This window comes from Amphiura filiformis, chromosome 19, assembly GCF_039555335.1.
Source record: "Amphiura filiformis chromosome 19, Afil_fr2py, whole genome shotgun sequence".
NCBI lineage: Eukaryota > Metazoa > Echinodermata > Ophiuroidea > Amphilepidida > Amphiuridae > Amphiura > Amphiura filiformis.
The window spans coordinates 38,244,385-38,271,241 of record NC_092646.1 but is presented as its reverse complement, the minus strand read 5'-3'; the positions used below and the strand labels follow the sequence as shown (position 1 = coordinate 38,271,241).

At 37.3% G+C, this 26,857-nt stretch overlaps 1 protein-coding gene across 1 annotated transcript; it reads left to right on the top strand.

The window, feature by feature from the left end:
• The first annotated feature begins 11,462 nt into the window (after window positions 1-11,462).
• On the top strand, window positions 11,463-19,922 carry LOC140140719 (carbohydrate sulfotransferase 11-like). The gene is made up of 2 exons (XM_072162472.1): window positions 11,463-11,649; window positions 18,903-19,922. The coding sequence occupies exons 1-2, from the start codon at window positions 11,604-11,606 to the stop codon at window positions 19,820-19,822; spliced, it is 966 nt and encodes a 321-aa protein (XP_072018573.1). The 5' UTR covers window positions 11,463-11,603; the 3' UTR covers window positions 19,823-19,922.
• The last annotated feature ends 6,935 nt before the right edge of the window (window positions 19,923-26,857 follow it).

The window sequence follows — 26,857 nt, the reverse complement described above, 5'->3', positions numbered from 1 at the left end:
TGATAATCTGTGATTTATAGAGAATTGGTGTTTCTTTGCATCATTATAATATCACATTACTTAGTTTTGTAATTCATCAGACCACCATGTTCCAGTGGCATAGCCAGGGGGAAGGGGGCAGCTTCCCACCTGTGAGAAGTCTTGCCCCACTGTGGGATGCTGGCCGCCCTAAAATATGTCAACGTTTTAGCCCATTTTGACCATTTTCGTCAAAGTTTTCCCCCCTTAAATGTTGTTTCCCCCGCCCTCCTTTCTGAAAAAGTGCTGGCTACGCCACTGCCAAGTTCTTATGTCAATCATGAAGTTTAAGCTGAGACATAACAAACAACAAAGAATGCCTGCCAGATAAGACGTGAGTAAGATCAGTGATAGCTATAGAATTGAGGTGAAGAATCAGTTGCAGAAGCTATTGGAAGATGATACAGAGGAGCCCACACCAGAAGAACAGTGGCAAGAAATAAGAACTGTAATTGCATACAGCACAGAATACAGGAAGAACATGAAAAAGCCCTGGCTTTCAGAAGAAGTTTTCAGATTAGTGGATAAAAGAAGGAAAGTGAAGGAAAAGGGACTTGATACGGATGATAACCGCCAGGATTCTCGTGATCTGAGCAGGAGAATCCAAAAACATGTGCAGAGGTTGAAAGGGCAGTGTAACAAACAACATCAAGGACATGTATATAAACATCACGCAACTGATCAGCAAACCAACTCACAGGCTCAATGTGCTGAAAGATGAAGCTGGCAACATCCTTTCAGAAGAGAAGAAGATCAAAACAAGATGGAAAGCGTATTGTGAAAACCTGTATGCATCTCTAGAGAAGGAAATACACCTGAATCTGATCAGGAAGATGCAAATGCTAACAGGCATCTCGATGTGTGAAGTTGTGCAAGCCATAAAAAGGCTCTGGAATGGTAATTTCCCATTGGTAAATCACCCAGATTTGATAACATACAGGCAGAATTGTTGAAAGAAAGTGATGCTGAAGTTTATTCACCCAAACGTGATCTTCGGCATTATGACAAATATTTTCGTTAAAAATAAAAATGCCTTAAATTTTGTGTTGGGGCCCCATCCAGGCAGTGGCACTCTACAAAATGTCCATGCGGCCGCAAATTTGAGTAGCATTTTACTTTTGGTTATAAATATCAGTTACCCCTTTTTTCCAAGCCAATTTCGGTATATGGATGAGTCCTTTTAGTTCAAGATTTTCTCAAATTTTTGGGAAAATAGCACAGTAGCCAGAAATTACATTAGCCGAAATGTTTGAAATTGCTCCACATTTTTTGGGAAATAAAAACTGAAGACAATTTGCGTTTGGTATTATCGACGGGTCCAATTTTATTTTTAAAAAGGGCATACTCTCCATATCTCCACCCAAACCAGACCTGAGTACCCACTGATGGGGTTGGGACTAAAAAGTTCAATAATTTGACTGGGTGGTACGAAAGGCAAAGCCTGAGGAATTGCCCCTCCCCCCTCCTTTGGTGCCAGTGGCGTACCGTGGCCGCTCCTACCCCGGGGGCTGAAGGAAATTCAATTTTGCCGCCCCTTCCTCAACAGCCCGAAAAGGTTGACCCAATTTTTTTTGGGTCGTTTGAAGAAGTGAAGAGCAAAAAAAAAGGATTATAACCGCTGGGGCCCAAATTTTTCCCGCCCTTTTTTGCTTTACTAATTCTTTTGCCGCCCCTTCGTTTGCCGCCCTTCTTCCGCCGGCCCATCGTTTTGGCCGCACCCTATTATCACCCCGGGGGGCTGGCGCCCCCAAAGCCCCCCAAAAAAAAATATGCGCATGGATGACGCCACTGTATGTGTTCATTCCTGACAAGTTCGGGGCCTGGGGATGTAATAAATTCAGTATGAAATGGACATGCGCATTTGTTATTTTATTGGAATTCAGCAGGCATTTGAGGCAAAAACTTTTATGCAAGGGGTGAATGTGAAAGATAAAAAAAAAGCATCACAAAAGGATGATGAATTTTGTGAGTCAATTTATTAATTCATTTGTTTTCAGCTCAAAAACATCAACATTTTTTGCTTAAAATTGTTTTCCACATAAATTTTACCAATTTGTGGGTTTTTTTCATGTTCGATCACATATGTCCATTAAAAAAAGGTTCACCCATTAATTTAGTCCAATATTGTCAGTCCTTACACCAGTCACCATGAAAACAAACACATAGATAGGTCTACATTTTAATTTGTATTCTTATCTAACACACGACTGATATAATGGTCAGCCTGCTATATTGCCTAAGTCATTAATTGTGTAATTTTGAGTACAAAGTACAAAATATGGTTCAAGCGAGCATTTAAACATATTTATTCATCAATCTTTGCACAAGAATGATAATGATACAAATGAAAGGGAATAATCCGAAATAATTAGGGTGATTACGTAACTGATGCATCATTAAACCACATTTTGTACTTTGTTCTCAAAATTACATAAAATGACTTTAGGCAACTAGCGTAGTAGGCTGACGATATGATATGATATTTTTATTCATTGTCATTTTATTTTTCTAACACATGACCAAAACGCACAAAAATTATTCCAACATCAGCACAATCCGATGACCGTGCGTAGATGCTAAAGGACTGGAGGATGAAGTCTATGCAAAACTGAAACTAGTACAGGGCAAAAGCACACACAGCGAAAAAAATTGTTTTCATGTTCCTCTTCTTCTTCTCGCTTGAATTTTAAATATATATTAAAAAAGACGCGCGGAAAACGTATGGAATTGATTCTTTAAGGGTTCATACCAGGGTCGGCATTTTAAGGGGTCCAGGGCCCCTTATTTTGTGCTCGGACATCTTCAAATTACAATGTTTTGTGCAGGAAAAGATATCTGAGCCCCTAAATGTGCTATTTTGGGCCCCTTATATTTGAAGGCCAGCGCCACCCCTGGTTCATACTTTATGTAGACTTTACGTACAAAATAGGGGCCACGTTTCTGACCATAAGTCGAGATTATGTTGAATTTTGAAAATATATTAAATGGAATTCTGCATAACACAACGATCTGAAAATGACTCCCCAGCAAACACAAAACGTTTTCGACATCATTCGCAAAAGGTTATAAAAGGTTGTCAGAAAACGTTTAAATGTCGGGTTATATAAAGGGTATATTAAGAGTAGGCCTATAAAACGGTTTCATAAGCTTAAAAAACATTTTTTGATAATCTACTGCTCAGCAAATAAAAATGTTTTACAAAAAACGTTTAAATGTCGGGTTATATAAAGGGTATAAAAATGTTTTAATAACATTCCAAAAACATTCTTGAAAACTTGATACAAAACATTCTAAACGGAATGTTATTTTGGAGTTGAAAAAATATTTTGCGCAAAATGTTTGCCCAAAATATTTGCAATAACGTTTTAAAAACGTTTTCATGACCTTTATATAACCCGACATTTAAATGTTATTAAAATGTATTGAAAAAACATTTTAAGAACATATTTATGTTTGCTGGGTTCAAATATTTTAACATAATGTTATTTAAGTATTGACAAAATATTTGGCAAAAATGTTTGCCAAAATAGTTTACAATAACATTTTTTTGAAAACATTTACAAATATTGTTGTAGTTTGTTTTTCATACAAAACGTTTTAAAACGTTATCATGACCTTTATATAACCCGACATTTTAATGTTATTAAAACGTTTTTACCTAAACCAAAAGCCAAAATATAACTTATTTAAAACGTTTTTAAAACGTTTTTGTGTTTGCTGGGTCCACGTCCACAATGATTTTACGTCTACTTTTTGAGAAAATTCCGCGGGAAAATTAGCACCGGGCCCGGCCACCGGGCCTATATAAAAGTGTTCGATTTTCGCGTGTTTAAATACATCTTGTCGACTCGATTGCTAACCATGCTAACCGTGTTTCAACCTCATGTGTTCTTTTGCCGGAAATATGTCATCCACACCCTTATCAGCAGTAGATAGCTATTATAATTACGTTACATACGTTGTGAATATGACATGTACTATAGCACCACCATGCAATTGTCAAATTTTAAAATAGAAATAGCGCTAAGTTTATACATATAGAATTTCAGTAGAAAATGATAGGGGCCTACACTTCAGCATTTCATTTGCTATATATAGTTCAGCGATATTCAGTTATCATGATGGCAAAGTTGTGAGTTACATCAGGTGCAAACTTTCCCAGGCCCGGCCCTGATTTTGCTTGGTGTTTAGGCCTACTTAATTTGACATGCATGCTATAGCACTGGATCACGCGTCACATCATTGTTCGGATGGTCGGTATAAGATGTAGGCTATACTTTACAAGTTTTCACAGGGTAAGTCAACACAGTTTTTCATTTACGAACAATATCAATGATTCAATATCAGTGGCGTAGATATCTTTTTGACATGGGGGGGGGGGGGGTATGGGGTTGGAAAAATTTCTTGAAGTATAGTGAATCCAGCATCATTTGGCGGCAGAATAAGTTGATGGTAGGCCTACAATTGTGCGAAAAAAAATTGCCATATTGAAGCTAAACTGATGAAATTTGGTGCAGAAGTTGAATAAATTCGTTCATTTTAAATATTTGTATAGTGCTGCTACATTTAGAACGTAGCATTTTCATTTCTTTCATTTACGCCTACATTCACTCATTCATTCATTCATTCATTCATATTCATTCATTCATTCATTCATTCATTTATTATTAATTCATTTATGCCTCGATTTATGTATTCATTCACATTCATTCATTCATTTATTCATTTATTTATTTATTTATTTATTTATTTATTTATTTATTTATTTATTCATTCATTCATTCTGATTCATTCAACAATCACTTACTTGATTATGTAACATATATTTATTGTCTTTTTTTTATATAAACACAGCCAAATTAATTAACACAGCCATTTATGCCTCGATTTATGTATTCATTCACATTCATTCATTTATTTATTTATTTATTTATTTATTTATTTATTTATTTATTTATTTATTTATTTATTTATTTATTTATTTATTTATTTATTTATTTATTGTCTTTTTTTTATTTTATATAAACACAGCCAAATTAAAAAGTCGCCATCGCGCCACTAGTTTCATCCCCACTTAATCAGAGTGTGATGAGTTTATGGCAAAATAATTTATATAATAATTTTCTATACACTTTGCTTCGAAGGTTGATACCAAATTTGATATGAAAAAGCCCAAAAAAAACTAACAAAGAAAAAAAGCTCCAACACCCCCATTTGACGTCACAATGACGATGAAATATAGATGTCTTTTTGTGGGTTGCACCAACACGCATGGAAGGTGGTACGTAATGGTTTTTTTTGTCGCTTTACACTTAATTTGGGTGTACTGTATCTTGATTGCCCACATTTGGTATATAGCTTTATAAATGTGAAGATTAGAATTAGGTTTTTTATGTTCCATATTTGAAGCAAACAATTTTAATTGCAACATTTCGAGACCATGCACCCAAACTGGGTGATATACTTTGACGACATTGGGCTACAAGTATACAGGTTCCAAAGTTGGCAATAGGGATATACTTTATTTGTATATTCAATGACTTTCTTGTTATGGCCTTCAAGATGTGGCAGAAAAAGAGTGAGGTTGTTTATTCTGCTTAAAGAATTTAGGCAGATATGAATTGTGGTGGATATATGTTTTGTGTATGGATGAAATTTGCTGTAATCAAGGAAATCTGGCAAATGACTCCATGTCAGGCCAGATTGACACCTGATACATTAAAATTGATTACATTTTGACGAAAATAGGAAAATTATTTTAAATTCACACAGCCCAAATTTCTTCCAATCAACAAAAATATAAAAAAACCCAGTAAAATGCAGTGGCGTAGATTTCTAAGTCAGAAGCCACCTTTGTGGCTTGTGAGTCACAGCAGCTCTAGTTGTAATGCTTATGACTGCACTGCATACATTTTTGTTAATACAAGAAGATTGCTTCTCTAATGCAACATGCACCTGTTTTCCATAATTTCCCTAAACTCGATTTTATAATGTTTCTGTAAATTGTAAATTTTAAACAATGTCGATGCAATTTGGTTTGTGAAACTGCTTGTGAATTTTTGTCTCAACCAAGAAATAATTTCCAAATGTTTGCCTATCGCTCGATCTACTGTAATTCTGTATCAACTTTTACGTACTGACATGAAATTTGCATTTTGACAAAACATGGAGGGATTTGATATTGTGTCCCCGATCTAAAAACATGAGGGATGTCCCCGGGGGATGTCCCCGGGGGATGTCCCCCTGTCCCCGACTGATTTATGTCCCCTGTCTCCCGGGACTGATGCCCATGTTTGCAGTCGGTATATAGCCAAGGCCACTTGAGAGAAGAATATTATTTTAAATTTGGTAAATTTGACAGCAGCCGTAGCGATAAGATGATCGTCAATGATGTTCTTAAAATTCAGCAAATTTACTATAATGTGAACACGCTCATATTGCCACGATTTGATTCAGATCACATCATTTACAAAACTCTTTATAAACAGCTGGTCCGAATGACAACACTGATCTAGTTACCAAATTTATCAGTGGTGCATTATCAAAGTAAGGGGGTACTACACCCCTGGCCAATTTTGTACTAATTTTTGCATTTTTCTCACAAATTATAGCGCATTAGTGACAGGTAAAATATGTATATTGTAGGGTCAAAGACTACAACTACTGCACTGAAAATTCAGCAACTCAAGGTAAGTAGTTATTGATTTATTGATCAAATATTGGTTTTCCCTCATTTTTGACTGTAACTCCACAACTGTTGTCTGTGCTGAAATAAAATTTCCAGTGCAGTAGTTGTAGTCCTTGCCCCTATAATATACATATTTTACTTGTCACCAATGCGCTATGATTTTTGAGAAAAATGCAAAAATAGGCACAAAATTGGGCAGGGGTGTATAGTACCCCCTTAATTGATCATTTATGTTTATGTGAATCATATTTGATACTCTTTATTTCTACACGTAACAGTTGTTTGAAATGATCTTTGTTGTCAAGACTACAGCATCATTTAAACAACATTAATGGTCAACATCTGTTGCGTGTTATTGTCAAAAAGCACGCACGTAGATATTGAGTCGGATCTTTTTAACAAATTGTAACAGTTTGTAGGAGCTGTGCAGAGACTATACTATACAGAGTAGGCCTATCTGGAGTGCTAAGGACATCCAAACCAACACCAAGATTGAGCTATACAAGGTCCTTTTTTTGTCAATATTGCTATACGGAGCAGAAACCTGGACATTGAAAAGAGAGGATGAGAATCGACTGCTCACTTTCGAGATGATGTGCCTTAGGAAGATAATGGGAGTATAACACGGAGAGACAGGATCCGAAACACCATCATCCGCAAAACCCTGGGTGTTGAATTTTCCATCTTGGACAGAATAACCCGTCAGAGAATGCCTCCCTCACGCCTTCCAAAGATGGCCTTTGAATGTCCAGGAGTCAGACCTAGAGGAAGACCACCAAAGAGGTGGAGAGACTGCATGCTAGCTGACTGCAAAAGAACCAACCTAAACTCCATAGTAAATGCCATGCAGCCGTACAGCAGATGACAGAACAGTTTGGGGGGACATTGTGATGCGGATATCCGGATGCCACCACTCAACCCCCAGTTGGCATGGTTGGAGTGAACGGCATAGAGTACCGAAGTGATGACGTTACAGAAAACTTTTTTTGCATTTCAGCGTTTTGAATACCATGTATCGGTGGAGCATGATGAAAAACATCTACAGTCCAAATTTGGTGGGAATCGGATCATGAGGGCCCAAGATATGGCCGCATGAATACCTAATTAGCCCCATTGAAATCAGTGTAAATTGGCCTTGCATAATCCGTCAGGGCACGCAGCAGTTTGATATATGTAGTGAAATACCCATTATTAATTAGGCGCGGATATTGAAAGCACAGCCCCTGCGCGTGTATAACATACTGCAGTTACTGTCCGTTTTCCTATACACAATACACAGTGCTCTCACCATTGACGCGTGACCTCTACAAATGATGTATGTTGGAAGAATGGACACTTGCCTAGTTAACATCACTGTGTGAAAAATAACCAGCCAATATTTAATTTATTCTCCAAACTTCTAGCAAATATGTTTCTCTAACATGACCTAAAATTACAGCTAGGTTAGATGTTCAGAAATGGTCGCACTTTTGTAAAATATGAGTGAGGGCAAAGCATAGCTAGCTCATAGCTAGCCAACTCCCCGTGTTAATTGAATGGAGATTTGACCGAAAATATTGAGCTATATTGGTAACGGACCGCTCCGTTCTGAAGGATGCCACAAAAAAACGGTACAAGCTACATTTAAACTATTCTAAATAGGTTCTAGAAAATATAGTTTTGTAACATGTCCTAAATTTTTAGCTAATTTAGATGTTTGGAGAGGGTCGCACTTTTGTGTTTTAGGAAGGATATGTAAACGACAGATAACACCAAAAATATGAAGAAATTATTTCCAAACCGTGTTAAGTCAACAATCATTATGTTGCTCATTTTGAAGAATGCTGGTTAACAAAAGGCAGGTCTTTGTCTCATTTCGTGAACAAAGGTACACATACCATTGTTTCCTTTCGTTTCCTTTATAATCGGTTACCCAACTGAAGCTATAATACCAGCTTTATTGCGATGTCGCACATGTAAAACAGACACTTGTGCACAACCAGAGAAGATCTGATTTAATCAGTTGAGCTGCTTCAATGAGTGTTATCTTGGTTTAATAGCTTTTAACGCGGCTGTGTACTCTAGCCATTGTTTCTTTCTCAAAATTAAGTTTTTATGATATGTTTGTACCTTGTTATGTTTTTTATAAATACAAGGAATGAAAATCCAGATTTGTAAACTCCAACTGCAATATTTTAAGGATTTTATTTCACTATTCCACTCGTGTTTGAAATTGAAAAGGAAAGAAAATCTTTGTTGTACCAGCAAGGTACACGCGAGCATCGCTCATCGCGTTGTGTATCGCGCAATTTGTTAACGCACAAATACGCGACGCATACGCGACGCTTATCTACATGCGCGGCGCATCTTATGGAAACACCACGGAAGCACTGATTTCACAAAAACCTAGTGGTCAAATGGCTCCGTTTTAGCTGATAAAATGTGGGTTTTTCAAGTTCTTTCCCCGATTTAAATATCAAGTTATGAATGGATTTCGCTCAAACTTCTCAAGGGGCTGTGGATTTACCCGATGTTCACGTAATATAAGTTACAAAAACGAAAACTGTTGCATTCTCCTGTGAGATTCGATGAAAGTGCAAAATGTGACCACTTTAAACTTCAACGGCCATTATTTCAATGTTCATTTTCTCGGTAAAATGACGATTTAGGTACACGATAACTCAATAAATACAGCATCTATAGGTAAGCAAATATGATCATCGTAAAAAGCATGATTGACTCAAGAAACGGTTTTTCTTATTTTTTTATATTTTGGTCTATTTCCGATTTTGGGCATCATTTTGTGCAAATAGGCGTTTTTGAATTTTAAAAAGTTCATTTTGATCCCTTATATAATCAATATCTCAAAAAATAAGGCCAATATCAAAAAAAAAAAAACCGTTTTTGGAATGGAGCCTCAAGATTGAGCTAAAAACAAAATAAAATATTTTGGAAAGAGTGTTTTTTTGTTATGATGTACCTAACAAATATTGCCAAAAACTCACTTTTTTGTGATTTTCTTCAAAATTGTTGTTTTTACCCCAAATCTGTATTTATATTAAGATTTATTGATGTCTTGCCTTCATAAAAATGTATACTTTTATATGTTTTGCGCAAATAATTACAAAGTTATTGCACTTTTACTACATGCATGTCTGAGAGTACACAGCCACCTTAATGGGGTTTAAGTCCTGCAAAGGTCGAGATGAATTCTACTGTAGACATGACTGCATCATGACAGGAAATTATAAATAATAGAATGTTTGGAATTAACTAAAATACTAACTGCATTCTGCATTATGTATTTATTTATTTATTTATTTACGGGCCTTATGCCTATTTATTTATTTGTTTACTTACTGACATTTGAATAACTTAGATAATTATCAGTATTGATTTATTCTATTCAGCAATATCAAGGAATATACTATCAAAGTGCTCACAGCAAATAGCTAGTTGGCTTAGTGGTAATGCGTTGAGTTACAGAACCGCGAGGTCCCGGGTTCGATTCCCAGCTCTGCCTAATTTGTTTCAAGGCTGGGAAAAATAACAATTTCAGAACTGCTAACTGCAACCAGGTTCCTGTCCATTACCCCTCCCTTAATTCAATACCAAAAGTCAAAATTTCAATTGAAATTAATCGTCGGCTTTTCCTCCCAGATTTATGACTTTAACTTCGAGGACTGTTAAATATCAAAATATCAATTTTTAATAATTTACCATAAAATGTGTATTTATCGCGAATTTAAAAAAAATCAAAGTGATTTGATATCAGAAGGACATTCATCGTATTCAGAATGCAATTCGATATGTCTGATGCTCCACAAAAATACAGTGCAAAGGTGACCGACTCTTAAATTGCCCGATTGAATATTCAATCAAAAAGATTAAATTTCCAATCTCGCCGTCCCGAATTTAAATGGACAAATCGTTTTGAATTTTTCAAACTTTTTTTTCAATCAAAAGAAGTAATTCTCAATCTTTTAGCGATTAAAGTTAGGGGCAAATCTTTTTCGATTGAATTTTCAGTAGAAAGGTTTGATATTCATTGTTTTTCAATCTTTTGCCGTCCCAAATTAGGGACAAGTCCTTACCAATTGAAAAAAGATTGAAAATGTTTACTCTAAAAAAGTTTGAAATTTCATTCCAAACATATGCAACACATGTCATTTGGCAGTACATTAGGAGTAACACTTGATTAGATAGTGAAATCGGTCTGCAAAGTGAGTTAGAGTGCAAAACAAAAAACAAACGTATTTTTTAATCTATTTAGATTAATTCCTATCATCAATCGTTAAAAGATAGACATATTTCAATCGGCCAATTTAAGAGGGAAATGAGCAACAGGTAAACAGCCATATATTCACATTGCCAGTGATTACTGACATTGGGCTATTCCAGCTGAAATCCATACACCCCGTATGGAAGACATGACCTTAATCTCCCACATAGGGAGTGTGAATTTTAAATGACGCCATCCGTTCAGAGAATCCCATTTGAAATTCACACTCCATGTGTGTGTAAGATTAAGATCATGTCTTTCATATAGGGGGTGCATGGATTTCAACTGGAATATCATAATACATAAACCTGTGCATATAGACAACGTGATGAGATGCTGCATTCCAGAGAACTGAACAACCTCACCCATAGACATAATACCTTGTATATACAACCTCTATTGTCTGATCAATAACAAGCAAATATTCTGATATTTGACAGGCACAGTTGGTGACATTATTGAATGACTTATAGCCGACTAACAACCATAATGCACAGCATTAATTTGAGAAGGGTGCTGTTCTTGACGTTACTCCTGGTCATTTCGACCATTTCTGCATACATCGTGTATTTTACAAGAGATACTGTAGGCAACGAGCAGACTCTTTTGGTTAAAAACGACCTTATCAAAGGAGAGATGTCGTCGCCTGTTGGTATTCGTACTGCAATGTATACAGCGACAGGTAAGGTCACGCGGTTGTTTGGTGGCATGTAAAACTGAGTCATTTTAAAGAAAAGTTGAACAATGATGGCGCTATTTATCTAAAATCTTGTTTGCATAATTACATGGGGTAGACACTTGTTAAATGGTATTAGGACATCAACAAACAGTACAGACTAACAATTGACAAGGGAATTTAAAAAAAAACCCTTTTTATCGTGGACTGTATATAACTCATATTATTTGGCTAATTTAAATTTAAAATATATGTATATAGCGCCCTTAATATTCACACAAAATTTAACGTGTCATGTCAAAAGGAGACACTTTTGGGCAGGATCGTAAATGGAGAAATAGGCCAAAATCTGCCCGGGATTGATTTTTCACAATTTGGGTTTGTTGCGAATTTGTGATGTTATTAATGTTACAAATATTGTCTGATAGTTTCAAACCGGAATATAACTGGCATCTTGTATTTTTTCAGACATTTTTTAAGGCAATTCCTACTATCAACATTGTCAATAATATTTTTAAAGGCCAATATCTCAATTTCAAATTTTATAATACCATAACTTACGAACTCAATATCTTTGCTTAGGAATGTCCAATTTCATTGGGGAAAACAGCGTTGTTGAGCAAAATAACTCTGTATTCAGGATATGTAAAAATCTCAAAATTGATAACCTGCCCAAAAGTGTCTCCTTCTGACATGACACGTCACAAATTAAGAATTTATAGAATTAAAATTACCACAAAAAAGCAGAATAAGGTGAATAATTTGATATAGAAACGATAATCTATGTTTAAAATGGCTACAAAATACATGTGTATATACAGTTTATTAGTGTGATAGCTGTTGGTATTATTCAGGTCTAGAATTGAACATTATAATAATGTTTTGTTAGAAAAATTAATAAATGATCATATCAAACAACCGTGTCCAAATATCTTCTGAATGGTAAGATTGAACTTGATTACACCATCTTGAATCTTTGTTGAAATTTGAAATTCCAATGTAATCAACCGGGGGGCACATCCGTCTTTTTCGCATTCGACCTGTGCTAGAAATCTTTCAGGTTTATAAATAGCGCCATGTGCGGTATACTTTGGTAACTTCTAGAGGGTTTCAATTCATACTTATAATTCGCTTATGACGACTGGGAGGAGATGAGATTTCAACCTGGGCTAAACCCTTCTGTTACCTTTGGGAGTGCAATACGTGATTGATTAAAATCAATAACTCGCAGCTTGCCGATTGATTGTAGATCACTATAAATCGGAGGAGCCTTTTGTAAGCTATTTGACCCCGATCTTATTGTTAGAATACAATAGCTACCTTCTAATTACGTTTCCATATCAGGCCAAAAGGATGTATGCTTTGTGTCAGATGTATGTACTGTACTTCTTTTGTCGTGGTACGAAATTCGAGACCTAAAGTCCCGAAGCTTTATTCTAAAAAGTACAGATAAAACGCATTCTTCTTTTGGATTTTTGAGACAAGAACTATTTTGTGTGCAAAATAACACGGATAGATTTTCTTTTGAGACTTGAAATTCCTTGTAAATCGTCAGTTTTACTGAGGTTTCTTGTAAGTTTTGTTTCCATGAAAGTGGTCAAGAAAAAGTTCAAAATATCACATTTTTGGCCTGCAAATTTAAATTTTATTCAGGCTATCTTGCAGCTTCGACTTTAAAGTAAAAACATTTCATATTTCTTTGATGTGTTCTCTGAATGTTCATGTCAGAAAGATCATGGTTCAATACAAAATATTCACCAAAAATAGTAACTTGCCAACTTGATATAATTTATTTTAAAGACGGTCCCTGCATGCATGCATACATGGCAGGCATGGTACAATATTAGGGACGCACCATTTGATATCAAGGTGGGGGGGGCTGAGTCGTGACAATTTTTAGTAGGCCTACCTCGGTGAAGCAATTTTTAGCGCCTCGATGAAGCAAACAGTTTACATTTTGTAGCACCTAAATTTCGCGTAGCACGAAAAACGTTCTTCTTATGTTAAAATGATCAGATCAGGAGCGTAGTCAGCTTTCGTGATCAGAGGGGAAAAATAAAGGTTTTTGGGGAAAATACAAAAATAATCATCAATTTGAACCGGTATTATTAATGCGATATGTACATACACTGGGGTTTTTTGTACCGGGGCCAGCAAAGCTGGCCGCGGTACTTATTAGTTGGATATAAAAAATTGCTGTTTCTAGGCTATGTATGAAACAGAAATTCATGAAGAAAGCACGTACCTGAATCAAGTTGTTTTTATGATGTTGTTTATGCTTGTAATGTGTAAACATATAACTTGTGGTTGAACGGATATCAGAAATATTGTGTTGATTTTGCATGGTAAGGTAAAATAGGTATATGTTTTAGGAAAATAATTTTTCTGAATCTAGACTAGGAAGTTTTGCTGGTTCTCTTCACTAGAACACTTATCTTGGCAGGCTATGGGATCATGTGGGCAGACACAACGGGTACCATACATGCTTTGTGTGAGTTCAGTATCTCAGTGTGTTGTATGGTATGTGATCCAATATCTCTGGTGAGAGCTATACCAGGGGGATGACACTCACCTCATTTGCATGGCAAAATTACCCGTCTCCTCTGCAGCCAATTTGTTTTCGCTCCATCGAAATCAAGCTGGTCACGGAGGAGACTACCTTCCTTTGTGTTTGTTCATTTGTGTATGGAGAGCCTTTCTTGGAGTCCATGACTTAGGCTACTACGCTCTCAGCCAGAGGATGATTTAAGCACTTCCCAGCAAGTCTTGCGGTTAGCACAGCTGTGTGAGTGAACATGACACCACTGCCCGCCCACTGCATACACACGTGCATGGTTAAATTTGATTTTGGACAGATATATTTACAATAAAAACACCTTCCAAAGGTTGGTCGATTTCACATTTTATGTTATCTACGGAAGGTGTGAATTATCCTTCATGCATACATCACTTTAGATCTGAAATCGACCAAGTAATAATGACACACGGGCAATTCTAAAACAACATCTTTTGCACAGAGTTCAATGGGATTTGAAAAGTAAAGTGGCAGTTGAAACTCTAGTGATAACACTTTTACAGTGCATGATGGGGCTTCCTTAAATCATCCTCTGGCTCTCAGCTAGAGTCCGACGCTGCATTGTACTAGAAATACCTTTTCTGTGAAATCGCTATAGAGCCAATCGGGAACACGTATTCAATTTATAAATATAGCATTAAATTAGTATCACATAGTGGCCTCCGTGCAGTGGAAAACCTTAATTCTTTCATCAAAAGAAATGAAAATGACCAAAAAACCGGATCCACCTGTACGCCTATAAAATGGGCACAGAAATTTGTCTCAAATATGAATGAATTTTAAGAAACATACGGGATTATGATGAACCAATGACCTGACGCCATGATAGCAGGATCTATTAGTTGTTTTATATACAATGCATATACCGTGTTGTCATAATACCAATATTTGGCATAATATATAACGACTAATATTTAGTATTGTAAATATGCAGTTCATATGCACAAACGAACACTGATCTTTATGATATTCAGGTTGTTGTACATCTCATATAACATGTCATATAGGAGGTCATATGTGTTGAGCTTCTCCTATTGTATTTGTTCATCTGTGTATGGAGAGGATTAGCGCCATTAAACGCCATTAAAACTCCATCAGTATTAGGGCGTAGTTCAGTGAACTCACCAGATTGCTATTCCAAGTACTTTGATAAATACAGATAATATGTATTGATGGGTCGAGGCGATTGCATTGAAAACCTAATACATTATTCATAACAGTTACGTAATCAATCGATAGTGCGGACACTTTTCATTTGCAAACCACCAAAATTCGTGATCTTTTAGCGTTGGAAAAGAAACCACGTGAATAGAGTGCCCTCTCAAGAATATCAACTCTCTGGCTATACCTGCTGAGTTATGATGACATATTTAATTTACACATCTTACTCTATTCATGTTCCTAGTGGTCTGTCTGTGGTGGTCTGTTATCTTAATAGGCCTATGTGTTGGATAATTTTCAACTACATGTAACATGTTTGACCATGCAACATGCAGTAAACATGGTAAAAGTTGAATCCCTCACATCGAAGACCTGTAGGCCTATTAATAAATAAGCAAGATCACTGAATATTGGAAATATGTACATTTCCTGGTAACACGATGATGACCAAAAGCTATTGATGCACACATCACCTTCAAATATTTGGGTCTATTTTTATGATGACAAATATGTCACAACTAGAATGAAGCTTAGGGCATAGGTCCTAAGTAATGATTGAATTTTGTTACTTAGAATATTGGCTATCTTTTAGAATACCCTACCACTTTTTACATTCACAGTGTGGCTTTAAAGGTGCTATTTTTGGGTTCAGTTTTCGAAAAATAATATTTCTCGAAATTTTGCTTGTTACTTTGTATGCTTAAATTCTCAAAAACAAAAAGAGCTATGAATGAATTAATCTATAATATAGGCCCTAAGGTGCGAACGTCGGTTGTTTTTTTAGGCCACAAGACCATTTAGCAATCCATGTAACGTATGTGGGGTATATGTGTAGGGGTGTTTGTACCCTAACAGTATCTGCTTCCTACTCACGCCATCCAAACCTGGTGATAATAATATTTGAGTAGGAGGACATGTGAATTAGCGTCAACTAATCCTTTTCACCAATAGGCCCTACCACCAATCAACCAGTACTTCCCACCATCCAAAATCTCCCTATTTTGCCAGCCAACAATATCACATAATTATCAGAGATTAGGCCTACCCCATATGTTTAATTGCAAGCATCCAACCAAGGCCAATCAATTAGATGTACATCCTTGAATCACAATTGTCATTTTAAAACCATGTCTCGCCTGTCAAATATTACACATTACAAGCATCTTTCAGAAGGATTATTTAATCATCACATGAAATCATTCCTGTCCCGGTACATCCCTTTTTAAAGGGTTTTTTTTAGCGAGACTGTAGGGCCTACATATAAACTGTTAAGTTTTCGAGCCTCCAAAACCGGGACAAAATGTTTTTATTGAGACAATGCGCATATGGGGGGGGCTCTGAGGTGAAGCAATTTTTTTATCAGATGGCGTGACAATTTCTTTTCCAAATAACTACCAAGCCCCCCACCTTGATATCTAATGGTGCGTCCCTTATATAGGTTTATACATACAATACATGTAGTGTTGTATTTTGTTTATTCGACATCGAAGTGATTACATAACTTGGGTCACGGCCGGTCGTTGCATCAATCAAAGAAGTTTAGTAAGACTGATTCGGGGGGGGGGGACACTCCCACTTTGGAGGTGACGCGTACTAGTATGTAGGGCTGTTAAGACCCCCTTTTCAGCGTCGCTGTCACCCACAGACCCTATATTTTTTACGAGCACATGCTCTGTCACCCGAAGACACCCTATTGTTCCATTCGATCTGTCACCAAAAGAGTGCCGCACCAGGATGAGGTGCAGGGGAGGGGGTGATGTGATGCAATACTTATCCCAGGGTGTTGAATTATAGGGGGAAGCTTTTTTGGCGGGACAAGGGGGGAGCCAATATTGGCACAGGTATAGGTATTTGCACCGTTTCGATATTGCGAATGTGATGTAGAAACATGTCAGGATAGGCCTAAATTCAAATGGTAGGCCTATAAAGGGGGATATTTTTGGCATGTCAAAATATTTTGATGTATAGGCCTAGCCATGATAATCTTTACCTATTAAAGCCAAAAAGAAACTGTCTTTGGGTCACTATGTTTGAAAAAAATCGTTTTGATTAACAAAAGTTGTAGCTTCGGAAATACTAAAAAAATTACATTTTGCCGAATTTAATCAAAGTAAATGAGATATTTAAATTTTTCCCTTGAAAACATTAGTCAAGTTACATAAAGTAGTGCAAAATATGGGTTCGAATTTGATTGCAAAGATGGTTTCTAGAAAAGGGGTAAATTTATTTTGTTGCAAAAGCCCTTACATCCACAAAAGGCACGATATAAACGAAATAATAAAATAAATAGGAAGGCTTGAAAATTGTACCAAACCTATTCTTTTAGTTTCTATTTATCAACACTTTATTCAAAACCAAAATGAATCAAATCGAACTAGTAATAATTGAACAATTTTTGAAAAAGCTGTTTTTTCAAAAAGTCAAAAAGTAGATGTATAAAGGGCTTTTGCAACAAAACAATTTATATATTAATATCATCTGTATTATTAATATTAGAAAGATTGACTATTATTTTGTTGTTGATATATTATAGTAGGCTATAAAGAGACAAGTGCGGTATATAGCATTTCAAGTGTATGTGCTTAATTTCGTAATCAATAAGAGCTAATGAACAAAATCATTTCTGACAGAACTGCTAGCACAGTAGTGTAAGCGCTCGACTGTGAAACCGGAGGTTGTGGGTTCGAACCCCGTCAGAATTTTAATTCAGATAATTTTCTTTTTCTTTCGTGAAGAAGAAATAATAATTGAATCCGTCTTATAAAATTTAACATAGTAGGCCCTATAGTAGAATCATATAGGCCTATGTGTTATCAGATAAGATCTTCTGTAGATTACCATATCAAAAGAATTTCGAAGTTTTGTCAAGCAAGTTTCTAAGTGTGCCCCTAATCGTGGTTTGTATAGAATTGAGGCGATAGCTTTGTTTGATAATAACCAATGACAGAGACGCTACGATTTTAAATTAACAACAGGTCACCGCTTGAGGCGCTGCATTTAAGACGCAGCCTAAAAAGTTTATTACGGGACAAAATAGACGAGGGGGGGGCTTAAGGGGCACACAGGATCACTCTAAAGGGGACATTTTAGACATTCCCTCGTTTCAAGTTATAAGTTTTCGTTTCTCTTTTGTTCATAACCAAAAATCAGGGGATTAAAAAAAACCACAACAAGGACCATGCATGGATAATGCTTACTAGTGCCCCCACCCCACCCCACACTCTCTCCCTCGCACTCTCCCCCTCTCTCTCTCTCCTTTCATTTCTTTCTAGCAATAAATAACTTGAATAAAAGTCAACAAGCCTATATTGGAAGTAATCTTTATTCGATCCTCATGCATGCGATATGCATTTGAATTTGGGGTGGGGGTGGGGGGGGGGGGGCACAAGCCATTTTTCGACAATTTTCCTATGGGATTTTCAAAATTTCTAAAATCGATTGCGGGCCCGTTCCCCTATGACGCTACGCCACTGATGTCAGTTCAGGGTATCACATATTTGTCTTTGCTTATTACACATTTCAGATACAGAAAACATTATCTCTACACAGCTTGCAACGGATGATGAAAAACTGTTGAAAAACAAGACATACCGGTACCAGATTTCAGAAGAGATACAGCAACAACGTGGTCAGCATATTAAACGATTATGCACAGAGGAGTATAAGTTCCAGCCATTACCGTTGGACACAGAAAACAAACAAATTTCGTCCCTTCTTCGTGAACGCCTTCAAACAACATTTGTAAATGATGACTATAAATTGTTGGTCACAGTTGTTTACAAAACAGGGTCAGAAGGTTGGAAAAAAGTTTTTAAACAACTTTACGAAAGAGGACAAAATGTATCACAAACGGCACTTGGAAGTAAGGACGGCATTATAACTTTGTCACAAGTGAACAAACAGTACGGTTTAAATGCTGTGGTGGATCGGTTGAAAAACTACTTTTCTATCATCTTTGTAAGGCATCCATACACCAGAATGTTATCTGCTTATAAGTCAAAACTAGTCAAAATGCCGAATAAATTCTATGAGAAAAAATCACGTGATATCATCAGGCAGGTTAGAAGAATTCCGTTACCTAATAATCAAACACCAGATCTGAAATTTGACGAGTTTGTTCAATTCGTAGCAAATGGTGGCTGGGACGAGCATTGGTGCCCGATTTATAATGATAAAAAACCTTGTCATGTTTATTATGATTTTATTGGACATCTCGAGACGTTTCAAGATGATGTGGCGTATCTATTTCATTTGGTTGGTATAGGTAATATTGTGGACTTTCCTGAGTGTCATCACGCAACAGGGAGTGCCGATCTCGCCGTTTTAAAGGAAAATTTCTCGCAAATATCACAAACCCTTTTAACAAAACTTAATACCAAATATAGAGATGACTTTAAAGTCTTTGCTTATCGTCTGCCACAAAACAACACCGATTTTTATTAAAGGAAGTCGCTGACAATAACCGTACTTGAACATAATGCCTTAGGCCTATATGTTGGAAAAAAAATTATCAAGCACGAATCACATGGCTTTATTTAAAGCCATAATGGGCTATTCCAGAAAATAGGTGTACACCCCCTATAGAGGAGTAAATTTTCAAGCAAAGAAATGTCCGGATTTCCAAGTCTGCTTTCTGAAAACGACTGGATTTCCAGTTGCCAATGTCACTGGAAAAACTTGGAAATCCAATCAAATGAAGAGAAAATCTCGGAAATGTTGAAAATGAGCTCTCAAATTGAGGATTTCTGATTTTAAACTATTTTTCTGCCGGATTTTTTGCCTTTGGGCACTTTTAAAGTCTGGATTTCCAACAGTCACGAGTGGACAAAAAGTCCGGATATCCGAACTCCTCTATAGGGGGTGTGCATCTATTTTCTGGAATAGCCCAATGTACGATCTTATAATATGAAATTGGTTTATTTTTTTCAAACCCGATTTTTTTTTGCCTATTTGTAATGTTTACACATGTCCCAACTTGCACCTAAATGGAATCGGCCTAATTTGACGTCTTTGTAGGTCAACAGAGCAAAGTTCGACATATTATCATAATTTAAAAATTATGATAATATGTCCTCCCATAGAACTGCATGTTAAATGGCCGAAATAACCAGTGGGGTTTCTTTCACTTTACCTTGTTATTTCTGCTTAAAATGGACAGCAACCCTTCCCGGCAGTTATTACTAATATTATTTCAACATTTTGAATAAAGAATGACAAAATTAAAATTTGACGGAAATCGTACATTAAGGCTTTAAAACAGTCGTCTCTCAACACGCGATCGATAAAAACCGAATAAAACAGCCGGCTCTCAACAAGCGATACAGTGGCGTAACTCCTATGGGCTCTGGGGGCCGCAAGTTGTGGAAACCTTTACCCACCATGCATAGAATTATACTCTTCATTAGGGTGCCCCTTTCAACACAAATTTCGCGCGCATTGCACATAATTTGTCATTTGAAAGACCAAAACTCAACTTGATTATATACCAAGTTGGTATGCACATTTATTTTTGCGCGCCTGCACCACTGGTATTGTGTATTCTTTCCTCTGGGCGCCACAACCCCTAGCTACGTCACTACAGCTAGTGACGAATCTTAAAAGTAAAGACATTTGAGAAGATGAAAACATTTTTTTTTTTTAACATGAAGTTCATTGGAACATGAAATAAACTTGATCTAAGACACTATTTGTACGTTATTCAGTAGGTCTTCTCTATGGTTTCCAATACCATTATTTGATTAGCTCGGCATTATGCACACATAGTACGTCCAACGATTGGCCATTTTTGTGCAAATTTTCGCACTCTCCGCGCGCACAAGAATTCGGGGAGGGGCGCCATTATGTATCCTTAGCGGGATCCTTAGCCCTGGGTGCCACAACCCTCCTAGCTACGCCACTGTCCTACACGTCGGACTATACACACCCCTTGTCAGGGGCACCCGATCTACTTTCGCCCCCGGGCACCCTGGCCCAAAGTTACGCCACTGAAGCGATATTCAAAATTCCCGCGCCCAAATTGTCTGGTGCAATGACGTTATGGTTATTTGTGCTCAACTGTCACCAGCCTTCATTGTATTACTGGGACGTCATTGCACCAGACAATTTCGGCGCCCGGGAATTTTGAATATCGCGTGTTGAGACACAGCTGTTTTAGTCAATATGAGTTTGTTTAAAATAAAACCATGTGATTCGTGCTTAATAATTATTTTCCTAACATTGGTGTGATTGCCGGAGACTTCCTTTAAAATGGACAGACATATATACTGCTAATGTAGTATTGATGGAAGGATACGACAAGTTTTGGGCAGATTTTTTGGTTGAATTTGAAATGGTAGCTAAAGTAATATTTTTCAACGAATAAAAATCGTAGTCGGGTAAGGAAATGATGTCTCAGTCTGGTAGCTTAGATTCTTCATGTACCCGAAAATACAATCAAAATATTTGTATTAAAAGAATTAACAGGTATCACTCGTGTTAAATATAGACGAATCTCAATGGCGAGTCCGGGCTCGAATTCAAGTCCAACAAATATTGGACATAGGTTTGCGTACAAACTTATCCATCCGATCTAAAGGAATATATGAATATTAACTGTACATCTTTATTACAATTGATCTGGTTCACCGTTGTTCACCGTAATTTTTAAGCAAAGTGAACACTGATGGCGCTATACTTATCATAAATCTTAACTCTTGTTTGTATCTTTACGAGGGGTAGACAGTTGTGTAATCATGGTAATGACATTAAGCCATAATAAAAATTAATAACATATATATAGTAATGAAATTTTATCTTTTTATCATTTTGGGCTAAATTAGAATATGGTATGAACTTAGGCTATTGGTAGTACGCAAAGCAAGAGATGAACTAAGGCGAACAGCCAAACCCAGTCTGGTTTCCAACACGCAAATTGTGCTCCAAAGATATTAGCAGGGATGAGCATAAATCCTCCTAAGCCCCATACCAATCATGTTGCTGCAGGTCCGGTATTGAATTCAGAAGCTAATCACAAACCAATGGTTAGTTCAAGAACACATCTGTAAAGAACTGCAATGGCTAAGCCTAGTACAAGGAACTTATACGATGTCCTCATTGGGTCAGTCCATGTCAAAACAGACTGAGTGTACACCCACCCTCTTGGATTATGCTCTCCTTTGGCTCAGCGGTACCTTTCATGGACCCCTAGGTGAGGTCACAAGAAAAAAATTCAAATTCAATTTCGTTTCCGAATGGCGGGCCATCTAAGTTTGGCGACCTTGACCAAAATTGGGAATTTAAGGTGTCCAAATGACAAAGCGCTCTCTTTGAGAGGCATTTTCTTCTTAATTAAATCAGTTGTGACCCTCTTTTGAATGTGGTCACTCACTGGCTGTGTCTGAAATGCCTAATGCCAAAAAGATTGATTTCGGAATTTCGTTGGGATTTCAGAGGGGTCAAAATCAGCACTTCATACTGTTCAATCAAATTATCTTTGATTTTGAAGGACCCATGATAATGCCACAGTGCACTTATAGGTCCTAATTATGTTCAGAATGGATTAACCATGTGCCAATGTCTATGAGCAATTCAAAAAAAGAGACATTTCTAGACCCCCTACAGAATTTAGGCCCCCCCCTAAAGTGGTTCAGCCACAAATGGCGCTTAAAATCTGCAAATTTTGACACCTAATAACTTTAGGTGTACACCAGATATGAATTTCTAGTCTTTTGCATCTGAAAGAATGTAGTCTAATGTTACTAGGAACATAAGATTTGTTTTGTATTTTTTGTGTTTTGATACTTTCACAAAGGTCGTTGACCTATGAACATTTTTCGTCATAGCGCCCTCCTGAAAGGTCTGACACATAACAAACTATACATTTTGGAATCCTCATGACCATACGAGTAATTTGATATATTACTTGACATAATTGGGAGCATTCTGAAAATTTGACCCCCATAACCTGTACTTTGCATGTGCATCGTTGCCAGGAAGTGCATTTTCGACCCCCTTAAAAATCCATACAGAGGATTAGAAAGTAGTTTTTCTTTTTACTTGACTCAAGAGCAACTTGAAATATCAGGATAAATAATACAAATGGCTATAAAGTGATCAAAAATATAAAAAAATATCATACTAAAATTGGCATTTTGTACCGTATCCTGTATGCATGGTATGTTAGGCAAAAATGACTATTTTTGAAAGCGTCAACTTAATACTAAAACACAAAAATACAAAACAAATCTTATGTTCCTAGTAACATTAAACTACATTCTTTCAGATGCAAAAGACTAGAAATTCATATCTGGTGTACACCTAAAGTTATTAGGGGTCAAAATTTGCCGACTTTAAGTGCCATTTGTGGCTGAACCACTTTAGGGGTGGCCTAAAATTCTGTAGGGGTCTAGAAATTTCTCTTTTTAATTGCTCATAGACATTGGCATATGGTTAATCCATTCTGAACATAATTAGGACCTATAAGTGCACTGTGACATTATCATGGGTCCTTCAAAATCAAGATAATTTGATTGAACAGTACGAAGTGCTGATTTTGGCCCCTCTGAAATCCCAACGAAATTCCGAAATCTATCTTTTTTGGCATTAGGTATTTCAGACACAGCCAGTGAGTGACCACATTCAAAAAGAGGATCACAACTGATTCAATTAAGAAGAAAGTGCCCCTCAAAGAGAGCACTTTGTCATTTGGACCCCTTAAATTCACAATTTTGGTCGAGGTCGCCAAACTTTGATTGCCCGCCATTCGCAAACGAAATGGAATTTGAATTTTTTCTTGTGACCTCACCTAGGGATCCATGAAAGGTACCCCTGAGCCAAAGGAGAGCAAAATCCAAGAGGGTGGGTGTACACTCAATCTGTTTCGACATGGACTGACCCCATTCATAAACTGAATTTTGAGCCATACAATTTACATGGTGAACTAGGCTAAGCCTCCACTGGCGATTAGAGCATGATGATCGGTTAGTAGGTTGGTATTAATCATCGCGCTGTTTTTATTACTATCATCTTGCTTATTTGTTGCTTTATTCAGTTTTTCGATTTCAGAACCCTCTGTAATCTTTCTCGAAAAATCAATGCGATACTGGAGTTTAACTATAACAATAAGAAGAATACCAGGGGGAACCATAGTCCAGAAACACGCACTAACGCCTAAATATTTGATTAGGACTCCTGCAAATGTACTGCTAAATAAAGAAAATGCCGATGTGCCCATAGTAATTGCCATGACGATATTATGGTATTTCGCATCTGACGGATAAACTTGTAATATCCGTGCCATCCCTAGTGGAACTAAAAATGCTAGTGAGATTCCCTCGCCACACTTGGCTGATAAAACAGCCCAGAAAGTGTTGGTAAAAGTTAACAGTAAATTGATCAATGTCGCCACAACAAGACCGATCACACAGTGTCATCGCCCCGATATCTTCATGGCAGAAATCGCCATGGTAGGTTGAATCTACCGACACGCATGGCCATTTTGTTCCGACCTGTTTAATAGTTTTGAGACGCATAATGGGCCAAAGGACATCTGAGTTATCTCCAGTTGTAGTACCGTTTATATTACTATTAGTAGATGACATACTATACGAGTATGCCCAATCCCATTCGGGCACCAAGGATGCTACAGGTAGAAGCATTTTAGCATAACTTAATATAGCTAAACTGCTCAAAAGTCTCAGTAACCTTTGCCTCACAGAGAAGCAGTATGTATCTTTTGAGTTTGACATGATGATGTCTCAAATTCAGAAATAATCACTGCTCGTTTCCAATAATGAAATGATTCTAAACGAAATTCTTATTCAATATTAATATTTTTCAAATTCTGCAGTTAATAATTTTGTATTTAATACTGTTTTTGTAGATTTCTCAGCCGCATTGGATACTATAGACCACCATGTGTTCATTGCCGGCGCCTCGAGAAACGATGAGGAAACGGCGACAACACTAGACTGGTTTGCCTCGTATCTTGATCGCAAGCAGACCGTTGCTGCTGACTCCATGGCTTGGTCGCCCCGCTCGCTGATCCGCTCCCATTGAATTGCCTCAGGGGTCGGTATCGGGACCAGTTATTTGTATATACCTTAAATAGCGCACTGATTGAACCCTTGCTTCGCTTCGGACAGAAAAACCAGTGCGAACCAGCAGCGTGCATGCAAGCATCGCACGCAAATATCCACCGCGCACACAATTTGCTTGCAGAACCTGCGGGCACACTATCAATCTGCACGCAAATTACGTGCAGACTACACTTGTGTGCGGACTGTAGGACTGCACGCATATTGTTTCCCAACGTGCACGCATCTTGCATGCAGCACGCATATTGCTGCACGCATGCAGGATTTCTAGATCATAAGCCGGATGCACGCATGCAGGGTTTTCAGAAGCAGCAAAGGTAAAATGCTGCATGCATGCAGGATTTTCAATGACTAATTCACCTTTACACAACTGATATCAAGTGACAATTTGGCAATGAACCAGTGGTGAAAATATTTGAACGTTTACAATGAATAAATAAGTTGACCAAAAGTTTCTAAGTATTTAACCTTCAGACCAAGATTTGTTGGCAGGCGAAGAGGGGAGGGGGCAAGCAATTTTTGGCAGGTATTTTTACCCACTCATAATTATTGCACAGCCCCCTAAATAGACCTCGCCTTATATACCCAGATAACAATACAACATTTAATTTGCTCAACGTTGGCAAACGTTGGAACCATTGCGGTTGTCACGCCAACATTGGCCCAAGGTTTTTTTTGCATCTTTTCAGCAGCCTTTGGAATTCCATTATTGACCCAATGTTGAAATGCCAATCTTGTATCCACAGTAGGTATTTCAACATTGGGCCATTGTTGATTTGCCAATAATGAGTCAATATAGTTGGCATTGCAACATTGGCCCACTGTTTCGATAGTTGGCATTGCAACATTGGGCCAATTTTGGTATGCCAATATAAATGAATCCATGCATTGTTGCTTCCCTGCATGCGTGCCTCGTTCAAAATATACGCATCCGCACGCTACCCACTGCACGCGTGCTGGATGCATGCTGCATGCGTGTTGCACATGTGCAAAAACTGCTCGTCATTTTCATAAGTGTAGGTTAGTCATTCTTAGTTATTCTATGACCCACTCCCGTACCTGTTACCATACTTGTGACAGCTGCAAGGTTTGGATGGAATGCGCCTTAGGATATTAGGACCAAGACGTCTCTATCTGGTCCAAGACGTCCAGAGTCATAGCAATCAAAGACTAGTTCCACTTCATCTTAAGTATATTACTTCTCCCATAAATAAACGTTCAATAAAGTGACAGGCCAATTCTGAGCATTTGTTCCCCTACTCCTGACACATGTTTTTGACTAGGCACAAAACAATTTACCCATGAAGGAAGTGACACTCCACACATGGTTAGCAAGTGCTATAGCAGTGAAAGGCAAGGTTGGAAGTAATTTGGAAGAGCTGAGAGAATTAAGACAGAGCATTAA